At 47.8% G+C, this 19,346-nt stretch overlaps 1 protein-coding gene across 2 annotated transcripts in view; it reads right to left on the reverse strand.

The window, feature by feature from the left end:
- Nucleotides 1–276: 276 nt before the first annotated feature.
- The window catches only part of REL (REL proto-oncogene, NF-kB subunit), a 54,888-nt gene continuing 35,818 nt past the window's right edge, over nt 277–19,346 (reverse strand). Inside the window, exons 5-10 of one of the 2 annotated variants that reach the window (XM_081904066.1) lie at nt 15,562–15,702; nt 10,972–11,076; nt 8,318–8,530; nt 6,554–6,622; nt 5,186–5,254; nt 277–3,236 (exon numbers count right to left, since the gene is read on the reverse strand). In XM_081904066.1, the coding sequence (XP_081760192.1) occupies nt 2,452–3,236; nt 5,186–5,254; nt 6,554–6,622; nt 8,318–8,530; nt 10,972–11,076; nt 15,562–15,702 (1,382 nt within the window). In that variant the 3' untranslated portion in view covers nt 277–2,451. Of the gene's footprint in view, nt 3,261–5,185; nt 5,255–6,553; nt 6,623–8,317; nt 8,531–10,971; nt 11,077–15,561; nt 15,703–19,346 lie in introns of both variants that reach the window. The other variant, XM_081904065.1, reaches the window with a different exon arrangement.

Raw genomic sequence — 19,346 nt, forward strand, 5'->3', positions numbered from 1 at the left:
ACCAGCTAAACATTGTGATATATCGATATAGCACTCTGTCTGAAATAAGGCTGGAAGTATGTAGAGGCGAAATGTAGAGCTGGGCGATATCTGGTTTTCAACATCACGGTATATCACCAGCTAAACATTGTGATATACCAATATATCACCGTGTCTGAAATAAGGATGGAAGCATTGGATGGCTTCACGGTTTTTCCCATGCAGTGGTACCTCAGGTTAAGAACTTAATTTGTTCTGTAGATCCGTTCTTAACCTGAAACTGTTCTTAACCTGAGGTACCACTTTAGTAATGAGGCCTCCCGCTGCCGCTGCACCGCCAGAGCACGATTTCTGTTCTCATCCTGAAGCAAAGTTCTTAAACTGAGGTACTATTTCTGGGTTAGTGGAGTATGTAACCTGAAGCGTCTGTAACCTGAAGCGTCTGTAACCCGAGGTACCACTGTATCATGATTTTTGCATATCGTGTACACACACACACAATTTGCAATATATTGCCAGGTCAAAAATTATGAAACCGATATCACAATATGGACTTTAAACTGGTTTGGGATGCTATACTGATTGATATATCGCCCAGCCCAACTGACCTCACTCCTCCCCTTTGCTACTGCTCAGAATACGTTTCTCCCCATCCCACAAGATCTTTGGAACTGAAGGCTTTGTCATATGGGACACTGGACCATCTTATTAAAAAAATAGATGTGTTCTATCACAAGTATGGGTGCACAGGTCCAAGATTAAATTTGTTCAGGTGCAGAGGTGGCCTCAGTGAAAGGGAAGGAAGAGTCCCATCTTTCCTGCGTTGCTTCCATGTAGGTCCTAAGTGGCCTCTGGCCCTGGCTGCAGTTGATGAGATTCCAGCTATATGGCAGAGTGAGATAGCTAGCACATCTAACAGCCCTAGCTTTCTCTATTCCAGTGGCTTTCTTGCTATTGGGCCAGAGATGAATCCACACCTTGGAGAGCTTAGTCAAAGTACCTTTGCTAACACAATAGCTTTTGAATGAAGAGACCGTATGAAATCAAGAAGACATTGATTTCAGCAGTAACGTTCAAAAGGGTTGTGGAAACAAGATTTCCATGCGGCATGCTTCGTGTCCGAAAAAGAACTCTGCATCGCTCCAGAGCGCTAGTTTTTCCACAAAACAAAACGCACGCCCCTCTTTTTTCAGAAAACACACAGGTCCAAGTTGCATTAAAAAGAGAGGGGGATGGGAACATCAAATGTTCCTTCTTAACAAATGAAAGCTTTGCATTTCCAATCCCACGAAAGAGAGGCGAGGCAGAGCTTGGCTGTTGTTTTTCAAATGTCAGTACACAGGAGTATTCTTCAGCTGCTTGTGTGTAGGCCAAAGGGTGCCGCCCAAATTCTGCAATGGAGATCTGAGCACAGAAGGCCTCTTCAAACCAAGCCGAGACAGGTGGAAACTCGCATCTGCACGCAGATTGTTTTAGATGCATCTTTGTTGGGGGTGTGGTTCATTTCTCTTTGGTGTCTATACTTGTGCGCAACTAGAGCTGAATTGGGAGCCATAAGATCACATGAAGCTGCTTTATAATAACAGACCAATGGTCCATCTTGCTTTGAATGGCCTACACAGTAGCTCTGGCTTCAGCCTGGGAGTGTTCCCCAGGCCTATCTGGAGATGCCTAGAGCTGAACTTGGCAGGTGATCTTCCACTGAGCTAGACCCTGCACAATTGCAGTCTGAAGGCAGAGAAGGGGGCATGATGTGGCAAGTGTTGCCCCTCCAAAAGACAGCATCAAGGGGGAACAAGGGTAGAAGACCCAGGCTACAGGCTGGGCACTGGCTATGGGAGGCATTGGGCAAAGGCTCTCTACTCAACTATTCTCTGAAGAAATGAAACAAAAATAGTGCAGTTTCATCTCCACTTGCGAAGCTACCAACACTGGCATAGTCAATGTTGCATTAAAGCCTTAAAAAAATATTTTTTTAAGAATTGCTGGAAAACTTAATACATCAGTGCCCAGTCAACCAACAATGTGACTGTACCCTGTACAGCACCCCTAGATTAGACCCGTCAAGGCCAGAATACAAAAAAAGGGGGTTGGGAGTTGCAGAACTCATTGGTTCAGCTGAACATAGTTTAACCAAGAGTCTGGCTACAACAAATGCACCAAAATATAATTTAAAAAAATTAAATAAACCCTCTCAATCAACTTTTTTCAGCAGCACAAGAATATAACCACAGAGTGCTTTGTACAAGGCAAAGTAAAAACAACAAAACAAAACTATCAAACCTCACCTGATTGCCCCTCCATCACTAATCCTAAAATTGCCGTGGCATTGTTTAAATTCCAGCATATACTAGTGCATTGAAAAGGAATATTACTTTCCCGCAAAAGTCATGTAAAATCTAATTATCCTGTTGAGAGAAACCATTGCCTGTCTACCGGAGCAACAACTTGATCTGATCGCTATTCAGAGCTTTAAATAATGGCATCAAAATTTCCCCCGAAAGAGCTAAGGAACTCTTCGTCTTGGGTGCTGTATGGAAAGTACTGGTTATTGGATAAATTCATGGGATTCTGCACGGCAAGGTTGCTGGGCGGTCTTGATTCATTGAGGCTATCCAGGTAAGCGAAGGGCATCGTCTCAAAGGCGCTGGAGATGGTACTTGAAGATGAGCTATCTGAAACTGCTACTGACATGCCAGGATGCGAGGCTGGCTGGACCTGCCTCCTGTGATCACTGGGATTCAAAACTTGGGTGAAGGATGCCTTCTCTAACATTACACTTGAGCACCGGGCGTCATCCATCTCCATGCCGTTGCCATTGGGCGTTGCAACATTTACAGGGCGGAGAGGCTGGTTGCCGGCAGCGCTGGAGACACTCAACATGTCTTGCTGATACATGGAGGATGCTGAGGATGTTTGGCCATTCGTGGCTCCAAAGAAGGCTCTGTAGAGGTTCCCATCCTTTTCGTTGGCCCAGTGCAGGCTGCCTTCCTGTCCCAGCGACGGAGAACCGCCGTTCTGCGCGCTGGTGTGCGGCGCTTCTCCTGAAAAGTTGCCTTGCTGCAGGAAGGAGCTGAGAGATGAACCGGAGGAACGCCAGCATGGCAGAGGAGCTCCGTCCTGCTTAACGGGCCCTGCCATCTGCAGAGATGGCTCAGCGCATCCATTGGAACTGTGGTTGCTCATCGGAGGGGAATAATAGGACTGCATTGGAAAGGTCTGCGCAGGTGTTCTCTGCGGCGGGAGGAGGACATCCCCTGGAGAGTGATACATATTCAGTTCTGTGAGAAAGAATCAACACAGGTGAGATAATGCAAGTCATGTATAATCATAGATGATGATGATGATGATGATGATGATGATAAAATAATAAAAAAAGCCCAGGCATTTTTGGCTGTAGCTCCAATCTGGTGGAACGCTCTGTCACAAGAGACTAGGGCCCTGCGGGACTTGACATCTTTCCGCAGTGTCTGCAAGACAGAGCTGTTCCACCAGGCCTTTGGCCAAGGCACAGCCTGACTCCCTCCTTTGGCAATCCTCACAGAAATTCTAGCCCAATGGTTGCCATGAATTTGATTGGAATTAATTTTATAATTAAATGATTTTAGAATGTTTTATCATTTTATTGTTGTTAGCCGCTCTGAGCTCGGTTTCGGCTGGGGAGGGCGGGATATAAATAAAATTAATAATAATAATAATAATAATAATAATAGTTGTTTATACCCCGCCCTTCCTGGCCAGAGCCAGGCTCAGGGCAGCTAACACCAGTACAATTACAGTAAAAACATAATAGGAAAAAAAACCAATTTAAAATACAGGTTAAAATGCAATTTAAAATGCAGCCTTATTTTAAAAGTAGCCCATAGATCGAAACTATAAGGGGAGGGAAACATAAGGATCAGACTGAGTCCAAACCAAAGGCCAGGTGGAACAGGTCTGTCTTGCAGGCCCTGTAGAAAGATGTCAAGTCCCGCAGGGCCCTAGTCTCTTGTGACAGAGCGTTCCACCAAGTCGGGGCCAGTACTGAAAAGGCTCTGGCCCTAGTTGAGACCAATCTAACCACCTTGCGACATGGGGCCTCCAAAATGTTGTCATTTGTGGACCTTAAGGTCCTCCGTGGGGCATACCAGGAGAGGCAGCGATTCTTGAATTCAATAGTGTTTGTTGGCATGTGGAATGGACTTCCACTCCTCAACTCAACTTCTCTTTCCTCTCCTTGCCCACCTGCAGCGTCCTGTGAACCCCCAGCCCTTTGCTCAGAAGAGCCGGTGCCCCCTTAGGCATGTCAGTTCATAAATAACTTGGTTTGTCCCATTATTCCAGTGATGCTCCCAGGATTCCCCTGAACTCAGCTGCGGAACCTTAATCCATAATGGAATCGCAATGCATTCTTGCTGCCTGCCTCAAGACGATGTCACTGCCATAGCTGTCAACTTACAGATTTGAAAATAAGGGACCAGCAGCCTCGAAAATAAGGGATCAGCAGCCAAAATAAGGGATTTTCAGAGCACAGCTATGTTCAACTTCTGAGCCCCTCCAAGCCAAAGGAAGAAAGCCCAGCCAGCAGCCAAACAAAGCCTCAAGTGGTGATTCCCACAGCGCAGCAACCCAGCAAAGGGAATGGAGCAAGGAAAACCACTGTCACTTCTCCGCTGGGAAGCGCTGAGCAAAGGCAAGTCCCCAGGCAACGCAGCCGATTTGATCGGCACAAGGCATGCAAGCTCCACCCTCCAGTCGTCCTTAGACTCCTTATTGAGTGAGTAACGCAGCCAAGCAACACAGTTGGAGCCTCCCTCCTCCCTGGCTGGCAGGGAGGGAGAGATAGGAGCTGCTTCCTTTGAACCCCGGGAAATTTAAGGGACATCATCAATAAGGGACAGCAGCGGGACCTGCCGCTGGGATAAGGGACTTTCCCGCCAAACAAGGGACGGTTGACAGCTATGGTCACTGCCCATATATGGGAAGAGAAGGGGTGAGATGAATGCTGTTCAGGACCTCCTCACTGGGAGAGGCATAGTGTGGCAGATGCCCCCATTGCAATCTACTATATCCTCACACAATGTTCATGGTCATGGTAGAGATTATGTTGTGAGCCACCCTGAGATCTACGGGTGAAGGGCGGCATGCAAATTAAGCAAACAAATTAAATAAATAAAAGCAGATATGGCGAGGAAGAGAGACAAAGGAAGAATATGGGGTAGCCAACCTTTCTTAATTATCTTTGCTTCACCAGCAGTATTCTGGAACACAGAAGGTTTAGGCCTCTCGTATGGACCTGCCAGGGGAAAAAGGTGGTTAGGCTGTGCATTTTCTTCTAAAAAATAATAATCATATATCAGCTCTCTTAGGTGGTGAGTGCTGCCAAAAACAGATGCAAGGTGGAAGACAGTGAAGAAGGGGGTCTTGAGGGGGAAATGAAACTTCATCAGAGGCCCTTCTCTGTGTGCCTCATACCGGGGGAGTTAAGGAGTTTGGCTGCACAATAACAGTCCTTTTCGGTGGTGGGTCCCCATTTGTGGAATGATCTCCCCGAGGAAGCATACCTGGCAGCACCTGTGTCTATTTTTAGGCACCAGGCCAAAGTATTCTATTTACCCAGGCCTTTAGTAGTTAAGTTAGGCTCCATTGCGGTGCTAATCTTTTAGCAGGGTGGGGGGTCAACCTTATACATCCATTGTGTTTTGGACAATCATTTTAGGAATTATCCGCTGAACATTCTTGGTTAAAATAAAGTATAAGCCAAACATGTATCTGTTTGTATTTCATTTCGTTTAGTCATTTCGAGACTTTTCTTCTGCAGAAAGCAAGTAGCAAAAGTAAATAATAATAATAATAATAATAATAATAATAATAATAATAATTGTTGATGACCGGGGTTCATCAGGGACATTTGAAAGAACCTTCAGGTGCTGCCCAGTGGAGTCTGACACCTTTCTACATCCCCCTACAGAAGTGAGTGGATGGTATTTATTCATCGGCAGGAAAAATACGACATAACACCTAGAGGCACTGGTTTGCGCTGAAGGCAAAACCTGGCCCCCTTCGCCCGTGGTATTGTCCGTGCGGCATGACTCTCACTGGTAGGGACCCTATTAGGATGCGATACCACAGAGGCATTTAGAGTGCACAGGGCCCCCTCCCAACTCAGCCCATCTATCAAAATGATAAGCATATTGTGATGGAAGCCTAAAAAAACATTTTGGCTGTTATTGCAGTCAAATTAGACTATGGGGTGTGGCACTCATTTCCGGTTTCAGGCCGAGGGGGCTAGCGTTTGTCCACAGACCATTTTCCAGGTCATGTGGCCAGCAGGACTAAACTGCTTCTGGTGCAACGGGACACCGTGACGGAAACCAGAGCACATGGAAACGTTGTTTACCTTCCTGCCACAGTGGTACCTATTTATCTACTTGCACTGGCGTGCTTTCAAACTGCTAGGTTGGCAGGAGCTGGGACAGAGCAACGGGAGCTCATCCCATTGCCGGGATTCGAACTGCCGACCTTCTGATCAGCAAGCCCAAGAGGCTCCATGGTTTAGACCACAGCACCACCCACATCCCTGGAGTATCCTTACCACAGTCTTGCATTAGCTTCTGCAAAGCAATTGGTGATCTCTGTTTTTTTGCCTTATGACCGTAAGGATCTAAAAGTGGAGGAGAAAATGGGATTGCAGTTAGCGATGCTTCCAGAGGAAGGGAGGCCCAGTTTTGTGTTCTGTTCAAATTTTCAGTGGAATATAAGAAATTGTATTACCATATTTTTCGCTCCATAGGACGCACCAGACCATAGGAGGGGGAGAACAGGGAAAACATTTTTTTTCTTGTTCTCCCCCTCTAAAACAAGGTGCGTTCAAGGTAAATTCACCAGAGCTTGTGGGGCTGGCGGTGGGGGGAAGCGCTGCTTTCCCCCCACCGCCAGCCTCAAAGATCCCTGAAGCCTTTGGAGCGCAGCGCCCCGCTGCCCTGGAGAGGCTGTGTGCGAAGCCATCCCCAAGCTAGAGCAGCAAGACTGAGCCCTCCGTCTCGCTGTTCTGGCTTGGGAACAGCCTTGCTAGCTTCTGCAGGACAGCGGGGTGAAGGCACCCTGCTGCCCTGGAGAGACTGTGCGCGCAGCTGTCCCCAAGCTAGAGCAGCGAGACGGAGCGCTCCGCAGTGCTCCGTCTTCCTGTTCTGGCTTTGGGCTTTGCGGCGCAGCCTGCATTCGCTCTTAATTTTTGGAGGGGAAAATGTGTGTCCTATAGAACGAAAAATACGGTATATGGGAGAATTGGGCTATTTGGTCTTCCAGGCCATTAACTTGACCAGCAGAGTCCTAGGCCTATCTCTTTCCCATCATTTGCTGCTTGACCCTGCCCCCCCCATATATAAGCTGGAGGTGTTAGGGACTGAACCTGGGACCTTCTGCATGCCAAGCAAGTGTTCTACCACTCCTTCCTGTTTACACTTAAATAGGGAGGGCAGGGGTCAGAACATTCCTGCAAAATTAAATACAAGACTCTGTTCCGAAAGGACTTTCATATGTTGAGTTTTAAAGGTTGTGGCTCCTCCTCCTCCTTTGAGAGAGTAACATTTTATTAGGGCAGAAGAGGAAGCTGCCCAGCATTAAAAGTTAAGCTGTCTTAGACTTCAGTCTTAAAAATATCTCACTGGCGGCAGCAACGCTGTAGTGGAAACGGAAGAGGAAGTGGTTCTGAAAATAGGTTCTTGTAAGCTCAGTGACCAATCTGGTTCCTGTGCAACTTCTTCCGAGATTTGATTCAGCAGCACTACAAAACCCTGAATTAGTTATCCAATGTGTGCGAGATGAGTCCTCTTCAGACTTTCACATTTAACACTGTCTAAGTACATGAAGGTCAGGTGAGGACATACATAATGGCTTGCTGCTTCCACTACCCTATCAACCCTCTTGTCGTTCTACAGCTCATGGAGGGTGACTGAATCGGAGAGTTTCAGGTCCCTACATGTCTTAAAATCCTGGAAATAGGGTTCTGAAACATGCTGATACAATCGTGAAGGCTCCTTGGCCAGTTGCCCCCCAGGAAGTATAGGATGGTGAGAACGATGACATGGCGAGTAGAACTTGCCTCCCACCATGTATTTCATTAACACAGAGCTTTCCAAACTGTGTGATGTGAAACATTAGTGTGTCGGCTGCAGTGTGTCAGTGTGTTGTGCCAACGTTCCTCAAGCGTTTCTTTAACCTCTGGTTTGCTAGTAAAACTGAATTACTGTGCCGCGAAATGATTCATGTCTAAAAAGTGTGTTCACCAGCATGAAAAGTTCAGAAAGCTCTGCTATTAACCCCCCAGGGGGCTTGCTTCCTCCAGCCAGTGTGGTACCTTTCTCCTCCGGCAGGTATCTGAAGTCCATGGGGTCGCTGACCTCTTGATCCGAAGGCCTGCGCAACTGCATCTTCACAGTCACGGGCTCGCCGATGTCTTTGTAGAATGGAGGTGTCCTAAAGACAATGGCCACTTGCCGATGCACGTCGGCTTGCGAGAAAATCCCCTTGGCTTCCCATTCGTTCATGACGAATCGGACTTCGATGTCATCTGGTTGCCAGAAAAACAACAAAGCGTTGGAGTTAGTGCAACGATTTGAAGAAGAGGAAGAGAGTCGAGCACTTCTTAGCATCGCCGCCCAAGTTCTGCTTTCTGCTCTTGCCATTTATCTTACGGCAACCCTATGAGGTTAACTTAGGTTGCACGAAATTGGCTTTGCTCGAGGCTGTCCAGCGAGCTCTGTGATGGAGCGGGGACCCACCATGCCTAAACCCAAACTCAGTTAGTGGCATCACACTATTAACAGTTTTGAAAGATTAGGTGAGCAAAGGGGAGGAGCTTTTTGCAGGCTCAGGTCAGAAGGTCCATTAAGTTCAGCATCCTTCTTCACACAGTGGCCAACCAGAGGCCTCTAGGATGCCAACCGCAAGGAAGGAGTGGAGACAATGGCCCTTGTATCTGGGGTACTGCCTATCACCCTCTGCCTAGGACCTCGTACCTACAGGACCGCCTCTCCTGGTATGCCCCACGGAGGACCTTAAGGTCCATAAATAGCAACACCCTAGAGGTCCCGGGCCCTAAAGAAGTTAGATTAGCCTCAACCAGAGCCAGGGCCTTTTCAACACTGGCCCCAACCTGGTGGAACACTCTGTCTCATGAGACCAGGGCCCTGCGGGATCTGATTTCTTTCCGCAGGGCCTGTAAGACAGAGTTGTTCCACCTGGCCTTTGGCTTGGGGCCAGTTTGATTCCCTCCCCCTCTTTCTTTTCCCTTTTTCCTTCTCCTCCTGTGATGAGGCTACATTTTAATATTTTAAAGTTTCAATATTTTAATGTTGTATTTTAATCTTGTTTTAAAGTTGTATTCATTCAATTTGTTTTTATTATTGCTTGTTAGCCGCCTTGAGCCCGGCCTTGGCTGGGGAGGGTGGGGTATAAATAAAAATTATTATTAATTATTATTATTATCAAGGTTCCACTTAGCCATCAACTTGTGGCAATGGCTTTTCCCACCTGCCTTGCCCCACCTTCCAGCCCTAGAAGCCTTTCCCAGGCCATGACTCTGAAGAAGAAGACGAGAAGATTTTGGATTTGATATCCCGCTTTATCACTCCCCTTAAGGAGTCTCAAAGCGGCTAACATTCTCCTTTCCCTTCCTCCCCCACAACAAACACTCTGTGAGGTGAGTGGGGCTGAGAGACTTCAGAGAAGTGTGACTGGCCCTAAGGTCACCCAGCAGCTGCATGTGGAGGAGCGGGGAATCGAACCCGGTTCCCCAGATTACGAGACTACCGCTCTTAACCACTACACCACACTCTCTGTGTACAGCAGAAGCAGCTGGGAAGAGAGAAGAGGAGTTCAGGGATATTTTTAAAAAATGATTTTATAGGTTGTGTGTCCTTGTTTCTCACTTTGATCCTTTTACATGGTTTTGCTTGTTTTCTGGTATTTCACGCATTGTGTTGTGCCATTATTTTTTTATTGATTATACAGTGGATGCTCGGGTTGCGAACGTGATCCGTGCGGGATGCATGTTCGCAACCTGCAGCGTTCGCAACCTGCAGTGGCGCATCTGCACACGCGCGGGTTGCGACTTAGCGCTTATGTGCATGCGCGACCGCCGAAACCCAGACGTAACCCGTTCCAGTACTTCCGGATTTCGGCAGTCTGTAACCTGAAAAAACACAATCTGAAGAGTCTGTAACCCGAGGTATGACTGTAGTTTAGTAATTCTTTATTGTAACTGATAAGTGTAAGCTGCTTAATTATTATTTGCTGATATTTAATTTTACTGATTACTATTATGTTCTAATGGATCGCCGAATATTGCTTTATTTGATATGTTGTTTATTTTAAAGTTATTGTGCCTTATCTGTACTGGATCAGATTGCTATTATGTGTGTGGCCTTTGTTGTCTATTTTGTTGTTTCTTCAGCTTGTCCATCGCCTTCTGCATAGCAATATAGAAAGGCGGTATACTAATTAAAAGTGAAATGAAATCATGGCCAACAGATGTTGATTCGCCCTCTCCTCCAGGAATTTGTCTATTCCTCTTTGAAAGGCATCTAAGACAGCAGCCAACCAGCAAATTTAATAAATTAATGACGCACGGTGTGTGGAAAAGGCATTCTTTTGCCACCTACTGACCTTGTACACCGAACCCTAACACTGTTATTGCTGATCTGTAAAGGGAAGTTGTCATGTTGGAAGCTGCCCTGAAGATCAGGTGATTCCAAGCAAGAAAACAACTTCAGCTCTTGCCAAATTTCTTCTTCTTCTGAGCCTCCAGAAGAGGATCTCAGGTCAGATGCTGATCAGGAGATCACACTGAGGCTGTCCAACAACCTTTTCCAACAGTTTGCCTGTTATTTCATGCCTGACTCTGTATTCTAGCCTGCCTGACTCCAGAAGACCCAATTTACGGACCATAAGACTCTTGCACATTTCCCTTTCTCTGCAGACACAGGAGGAAGTCTGGAGGAAGCCAGTTACCTTTCTGAACTTTGTCGCACAGTAGGAAGATTTCGTCCCCTCCTTTCACACTTCCGCAATTTTTGTTCACACGACAGATTCTCAGTTCTGCTGAATTGGGAGCCCCTAAGCAGAAAAAAGGAAACAATGATTAGAGGAGAGAAGGAGAATCGGTGAGGATGTTTACGGTAACTCGTGCTTAAAAATAGAGGGGTGGGAAAGGAAGCTCTGCAGGCAAGCGTGTTGTTCGGTGAGCAACTATCTGCCACAAGACTCTGCCTTAGTACTGTGCTGAAATACAATTGGGAGGAAAAACTTAACACTCCTCTGGAGCAATAGAGCTCCAGCGCAGTTTGCAAACACGCCAAATGGATATTCGCCAAATGTCCCTGTTAGCCATGTAAAGTCACAGGTCACTTCCAGATCACCTGTTTATTGAGCATCCAACCTGATTTGCTTGAATAATATTTGTGCCGAGGTTATACAACATTTGCTATTTACAGAGCACTCTTTCTGACTGATGTCTAGGGAAGTTAGATGATGTTCTGTGAAGCAATTGTCATCCCATACTTTTCAGTGTGCTTTCCTATCTTCCTTGCTACAAAAAGTTTATTATTATTATTATTATTATTATTATTATTATTATTATTATTATATTTTATTATTATTATTATTGTATTATTGTTGTTGTTGTTGTTGTTGTTGTTGTTGTTGTTGTTGTTGTATTTTAGTGTTCTGTTGGAAGCCACCCAGAGTGGCTGGGTGGGGTAGAAATAATAAATTATTATTATTATTATTACTACTAGTAGTAGTAGTTTGTTGCACAAAAGTGCCAAACTCACTTTAATTGCATAACATGACTGCAAGCATGGAACTGAATCCCACCCTCAAAATCAAAGACACCTTTGCAGCAAATTCCAAGAAAATATGGATGATAAACCAACTGCTTCAATAAGGCGTGCACTTTTTGTGTTAATCCTATGGATGGCAACCATGACACCTACCTTGTGGGTTGACCATCTACTCTGGGTGCACCTACAGTGGTGCCCCGCAAGACGAATGCCTCGCAAGACGAAAAACCCGCAAGACGAAAGGGTTTTTCGGTTTTTGCGACGCTTCGCTAGACGATTTTCCCTATGGGCTTGCATCGCAAGACGAAAGCCCATAGGGAAATCTCGGGGACCTTTTTTTAAATGCTGGCGGTGGGGAGCAAAGCCTTTTCCCCCCCCCTCCAGACTTCAGAAGAGGTCCAGGAAGGCCAACGGGGGCGAAAGGCTTTGCTCCCCACCGCCAGCATTTTAAAAGCGGTCCGGGATAGCAGGGAAGCGCTTCCCGCTATCCCGGACGGCTTTTAAACCTGCCTAACCGGGGGGTTTTAAATCGCCCCGGGACTGTCCGGGGCGATTTAAAAGCCCCCGGAAGGCTTTTGAAGCCTCCCCCCGCCGCCCGGCTTCGGGGCATCGTCCCGATGCCGAGCGGCGGGGCAGGAACGCCTCTCCCAGCCGCCCGGCTTCGGGGCATCGTTCCGATGCCGGGCGGCGGGGCAGGAACGCCTCCCCCCGCCGCCCGGCATCGGAACGATGTCCCGAAGCCCGGCGGCGGGGCAGGAAAGCCTCCCCCGCCGCCCGGCATCGGAACGATGTCCTGAAGCCCGGCGACGGGGCAGGAAAGCCTCCCCCCCCCGCCGCGCTTCGGGGCAGGAAAGCCTCCCCCCCCGCCGCCCGGCTTCGGGGCAGGAACGCCTCCCCCAGCCGCCCGGCTTCGGGGCATCGTCCCGATGCCGGGCGGTGGGGCAGGAAAGCCTCCCCCCGCCGCCCGGCATCGGAACGATGTCCCGAAGCCGGGCGGCCGGGCGGGAAAGCCTCCCCCCGCCGCCCGGCTTCGGGGCATCGTCCCGATGCCGGGCGGAGGGGCAGGAACGCCTCCCCCAGCCGCCCGGCTTCGGGGCATCGTCCCGATGCCGGGCGGCGGGGCAGGAACGCCTCCCCCAGCCGCCCGGCTTCGGGGCATCGTCCCGATGCCGGGCGGCGGGGCAGGAACGCCTCCCCCAGCCGCCCGGCTTCGGGGCATCGTCCCGATGCCGGCGGCGGGGCAGGAACGCCTCCCCCAGCCGCCCGGCTTCGGGGCATCGTCCCGATGCCGGGCGGCGGGGCAGGAAAGCCTCCCCCAGCCGCCCGGCATCGGAACGATGTCCCGAAGCCGGGCGGCCGGGCGGGAAAGCCTCCCCCCGCCGCCCGGCTTCAGAACGATGTCCCGAAGCCCGGCGGCGGGGCGGGAAAGCCTCCCCCCGCCGCCCGGCATCGGAACGATGTCCCGAAGCCCGGCGGCGGGGCGGGAAAGCCTCCCCCCGCCGCCCGGCATCGGAACGATGTCCCGAAGCCGAGCGGCGGGGCGAGAAAGCCTTTGTCCCCCCTGCCTGCCTTCCCAGGGGCTTTTAACTCGCCCCGGACAGCGGAGAAGTCCTCCGCTGTCCCGGGCGATTTTAAAATGCCGCCCGCCAGAAGAGGTCGGGGGAAGGCGGTTTCCATAGGAACGCATTAATTGATTTTCAATGCATTCCTATGGAAAACCGTGCATCGCAAGACGAAAAACTCGCAAGACGAAGAGACTTGCGGAACGAATTAATTTCGTCTTGCGAGGCACCACTGTACTGTGAACTGCTCAGTCATCTGCCCCACCCATTCTGCTGGACAGCTGCCATCACTGACTAAACCACCACTCAGCTTAACAGTCTGCAGTTCCTAACTCTACATATTTGTAACCAGGAAGAAGCCCCAATGAGCTAACATGGCCCTGCAGATGTTTCCTCAGAAGTATCTTAAAGGTCAAGTGACACATGCATGGACATCTAAAGGGTGGAAATTTCAGACCTAAATTAGATATTCTAAAGAAGACAAAAGAAGAATGAAAAACAATGACAGATCCTGCTCCAGACTCACTGGAAGATCTAATTTTCTGTTACTAGACAACTGCCACTCAAATAATGCTGATGAATGTACTTAATAAATACTGTGTTATGTTCTATTTATAGATTTCACCTCATGCAATCTCTTTGCTTTCTTCTTTTGTCAACACTTGATTCTTAATAGTTACAATATTAAGATGTCTCAGAAATGTTTCAGTTCATACCAAGCTCATACCAAGAACTAACTTAGTTGGTCTTTAAGGTGCTACTGGAAGGAATTTTTTTTGTTCAGAAATGTTTATTACTGGTTTTTGTATTCCACAGATTCAAGACTGTACAGTTGTACCTTGGTTGACAAACGCCTTGCCAGTTGAACGCTTTGGCTCCTGAACGCTGTAATCCCGGAAGTGAGCATTCCAGTTTGCGAACCTGAACATCCATTGCGGCTTCCACAGCTTCCGATTGGCTGCAGGAGCTTCCAGCAGCCAATCAGAAGCCGCACCTTGGTTTCCGAACTTTTTGGAAATCAAATGGACTTCCGGGACAGATTCCATTTGACTTCCAAGGTACCACTGTATAAATGTTCTACACTGTTAAGACTGTGATAATGTTAAAATTGAATAAAAACTATAGTATAGTGTGTGTGTATGTAAAATGATAGATGATTTCCAATCCAGTCGTAGCAGAAATGTCTATTGCCAAACATTGCGATTTCATCCTCAGAAACTGAGGGAGAAGAGGGTATCTTCACACTCTTTCAGTCTATCAAAATGGCACTGACAACATTAGACCACGGCGTTTGTCAGAACTGGCTATATCAACCTATTCAGCTGAAATTTACCTAGTACTTCCTGTCACTAATCTATTGTTTGAACATGTCTTAGTCACGTATAAGCGTATTCCATTTTTAACCAAGATCTGCAAATATTGATTTTTGTCTGGTACGTGACACATTAAGCAAATGTGGTGGTATCCCTGGACTGGTTGAAAGAAAAAAGGCAGACAGGTAGAGACTGGCCAAAAACATGCTCAGGTTGGTGAGAGTGGGCCTCATTCACCCTAATGCACCAGCCCCCTCCCGGTTGTGTTCCTTCATTTTCAACCTCCCTCTCCATTGGGGCTGTGCTGGATAATTACAGGATATTGTGGTAGGTGGGCTTCTGGAGGAGATGGGGAATGAGGAATGGTTGAGTGTGTGACCCAGTCATGAGAGATACTGAGCAATGTACGTGTGGATCAGCCCTAACCCAGAGAGAATAGCTTGGGCCAAGGGGTCATCAGTGTTACGATATAGTTCCATTCCACCTTAAAAGGGTACAGGCATGATTGCTGTGTTTCACATGCCTGTTTACTTCCAGCACAGTCTGCTGGGAACTTCCGTTTGTATATAGCTTTTGTGTTACTGCTGTTTTGCTGGTGACGAAGGGAAGCAGACATGTTTTCCTCTGTTCCTGAACTATGCTGAATAAAATGCTTGTACATTTCTATGCCTGCCTCTTCTGCTGTGAGAGGATTTATACACTCTGCTGACAGAGCGTGCACGGGTCTCTAAACGTATTTGAGGCTCGTGTCGCTGATAGATGCTATTTCCAAGGGAGACCCAGCTGCCTCCATCTCCCCGGCAGTATCCCAACAATCAGGCAGGGAGCCCAGCAGCAAAAAGAGAGACAGAGAGATGAGTCGCAATCTGATTCGCAGGTACTTACGGTTGTCATAAATCGGGTTGGAGATGACAGGGGCAAGGGGTAGCGTGCAGTTGCCGTGTTCGTCAGGGAGGAAAGCTTGGAAGCAGAGTCTCACCACGTTTAGGTTGTACTCTTCAATGGCCATCAGCTCCTCTTCAGATACTGTGGAAACAAAGGCAGTCCAGAAGTGAGGACAGGGCTGTAGGACAATTGCATCACAGTGGCACCTGCTGAGGTCCAGGGGTCTGGGTGAGCTGGCTCGTCCTTTTTCACATTGCAGTCCATACATTCTAGCCTATCATCCGCAGATCTTAATTCTAATAAGTTCACATCACCTATTTTCACGTCGATTTTACAGTCCTCTATGCAAGGCTGTATTTAACTTATATGCAGAATTCATCATGCAAAAGGCTGGGCTAGATGATCCCAGGCTGGAATCAAGATTGCCGGAAGAAATATCAACAACCTCAGATATGCAGATGACACAACCTTGATGGCAGAAAGTGAGGAGGAATTAAAGAACCTTTTAACGAGGGTGAAAGAGGAGAGTGCAAAATATGGTCTGAAGCTCAACATCAAAAAAACTAAGACTATGGCCACTGGTCCCATCACCTCCTGGCAAATAGAAGAGGAAGAAATGGAGGCAGTGAGAGATTTTACTTTTTTGGGCTCCATGATCACTGCAGATGGTGACAGCAGTCACAAAATTAAAAGATGCCTGCTTCTTGGGAGAAAAGCAATGACAAACCTAGACAGCATCTTTAAAAAGCAGAGACAGCATCTTTAAAAAGCTTGCCGACAAAGGTCTGTATAGTTAAAGTGATGGTTTTCCCAGTAGTGATATATGGAAGTGAGAGCTGGACCATAAAGAAGGCTGATCGCCGAAAAATTGATGCTTTTGAATTATGGTGCTGGAGGAGACTCTTGAGAGTCCCATGGACTGCAAGAAGATCAAACCTTTCCATTCTTAAGGAAATCAGCCCTGAGTGCTCACTGGAAGGACAGATCCTGAAGCTGAGGCTCCAATACTTTGGCCACCTCATGGGAAGAGAAGACTCCCTGGAGAAGACCCTGATGCTGGGAAAGATGGAGGGCACAAGGAGAAGGGGATGACAGAGGATGAGATGGTTGGACACTGTTCTCGAAGCTACTAACATGAGTTTGACCAAACTGCGGGAGGCAGTGGAAGACAGGAGTGCCTGGTGTGCTCTGGTCCATGGGGTCACAAAGAGTCAGACATGACTAAACGACTAAACAACAACACCACAAATCTATGATTGCTACTCATCACATCCTTACGATTATTACTCTTTCTTTTGCCTTTCTCTAATTTGCAGCTGAGAAAAAGAGGAAGAAGGTTTCTCTTGGGCTATTTTTAAATTCTACTTCCTACTGCAAGAATGAAAGAGAGCATGGTAAACACTCGTGTGTCCCACACACACCCCTTAAAGGTACTATGATAACAATACGTAGTGTTCATGCAGAACTTTTGCTGAAGCACTATATGTGCATGATCTCAGTAATCTGTACAAGAACCAGTAACATAGGTCAGTCTTATCACTGCCATGGTGCAAACAGGGATATCTGTGTGCGTGGACAAGGCGTGTGGCTGGTTTAAGGCCCCCTCAGTGAGCTGTGAAGTAAAGAGGAACGGAAGCCTGCCCCAAACCGCCCAATGTGTTTCCACACAACGTCTTCCTCAGGGGTGATAGTTGCACTTTCACCTGCCTTTAAAAGGTGCTTCCTCCAAAGGTGAGACTTGAAGCAGGTGTTTCCAGAGCCTCAGCTCACACCTCTTAACCACTAAACTGCAACATCATCTTTTTCAACACTACAGCAGTTCCTGTACTGCCACCTCCACCAGAAAATTCTAGCCTGGAACAAGAAAGAGCCAGCCCAACCTATGGGCAAGAGAAGCAGTTGGCCATTAGCAAAAAGTAGCAGAGGACCAGATTCTGAGCATGTGGGCACTGTAAGGAATCGCCATGGATGTGCAGGCAAAGCATGCTCTCAAAGAACGACCGATGACCTTCACAAACCAGTCTTACTGTAATGAATTACTGTATTTTTCGCACCATAGGGCACACCGGACCATAGGGCACACCTAGTTTTTAGATGGGGAAATCAATTAAAAAAAAACTCCCCCCCAGCCCCAAAGAGCAGCGTACAGGCTGCACACAACCTCTCCCTGCTGGAGGGGTTGCGCGCGGCTATGGCACAAGCCAAGGCAGCCAGTGGGATGGATCCCGCTTGCTGCTTTGGCTTCCTCTTTAGCCCCACACAACCTCTCCCTGCCGGGAGAGGCTGCGCAAGGCTAAAGAAGCCATAGCTCCGTGTAGCCTCTCCCTGCTGGAGGGGTTGCGCGCAGCTATGGAACAAGCCAAGGCAGCCAGCGGGATGGATCCCGCTCGCTGCTTTGGCTTCCTCTTTAGCCCCATGCAACCTCTCCCTGCCGAAGGGGTTGCGCGCGGCTATGGAACGAGCCTGCATTCACTCCATAGGATGCACACACATTTCCCCTCAATTTTTGGAGGGGAAAAACTGCGTCCAATAGAGCGAAAAATACGGTAACCTTCGACAACAACAACCTCTCCATTTCCGGCAACTATCACTCAGTGAATATTTTGTGGAATTTGCTGGTTGCCAGCATTAACAGTAGGGCTGGCCATAGGGAGGTGACATTTGAACAGAGATACTCCGCAGGAGAGAAGTATTTATATTGCCTATTGCTTACAGAAGAGGGGGAGCTTCTGTTTCTTGGTTCTACATACTCTGTGTTTGTCAATGGCCAAACCACTCCAGCGTCTAAGGAGGTCAACCGCAATCAAGCGAGATGCAACACAAGGTCACTCTCATTACTCTAGTAAAAACTTCTGTCTGCTGTGGCCAAGGCGTGCGCGCTCTCTCTCTCTCTCTCTCTCTCTCTCTCTCTCTCTCTCTCACACACACACACACACACACACACACACCACACCACACCATTAGTCTTTTTCAGAAAACATTCTGGCAACAGGTAGAAGGAAAAAATGTAAAATTCAGGCATCCAAGAGATCTGAGAGAATGTTTTATTATTTGTTATGTCGTTTCCCCCTATAAAAATTACATTTTGGCTCTGGGGCTGCTAATATTTTCCCTAGCTCCTGTGTGCATTTCAAAGCAGCCTTGAGAGGAGGAGGAAATCTGCAGCTGCTGTTTGTGCTGATTGTGCACGGTGAACGACTTCTTCCCTAGCTGATTTCAACAGATGATATAGCTGTTAAAGGTACAGGAGTGAGCAGACCAGGTTACATAATGCAACAAGGCATAGAGGCAAACAAGTGTGAACTCTTTTTTTTTTTTTTTTTTTGATGCATTGAGATCAAGTGCTTTGAAAGAGAATGACTCCAGGGCTTGATTACAAAGAAGAGAAGAGTTTGGATTTGATATCCTGCTTTATCACTACCTGAAGGAGTCTCAGAGCGGCTCACAATCTCCTTTCCCTTCCTCCCCCACAACAAACACTCTGTGAGGTGAGTGGGGCCGAGAGACTTCAGAGAAGTGTGACTAGCCCAAGGTCACCCAGCAGCTGCATGTGGAGGAGCGGGGAATCGAACCCAGTTCACCAGATTACGAGTCCACCGCTCTTAACCACTACACCACACTGGCTCAAACACACACCTATTTGAAAATGCAAAGGCCATTTAGAACTTCACGGTGAGTTTCGTGATTTTTCGGAAAAGGGGAGCTGGCAAAAATAAACTGGCACTAAAAATAAAAGGCCAGAGATGCTAAAAATAAAGGAAACGAGAAGCTAACCATGAAATAAC

Source organism: Podarcis melisellensis (assembly GCF_964234715.1).
Source record: "Podarcis melisellensis genome assembly, chromosome: 3".
NCBI classification, from domain to species: domain Eukaryota; kingdom Metazoa; phylum Chordata; class Lepidosauria; order Squamata; family Lacertidae; genus Podarcis; species Podarcis melisellensis.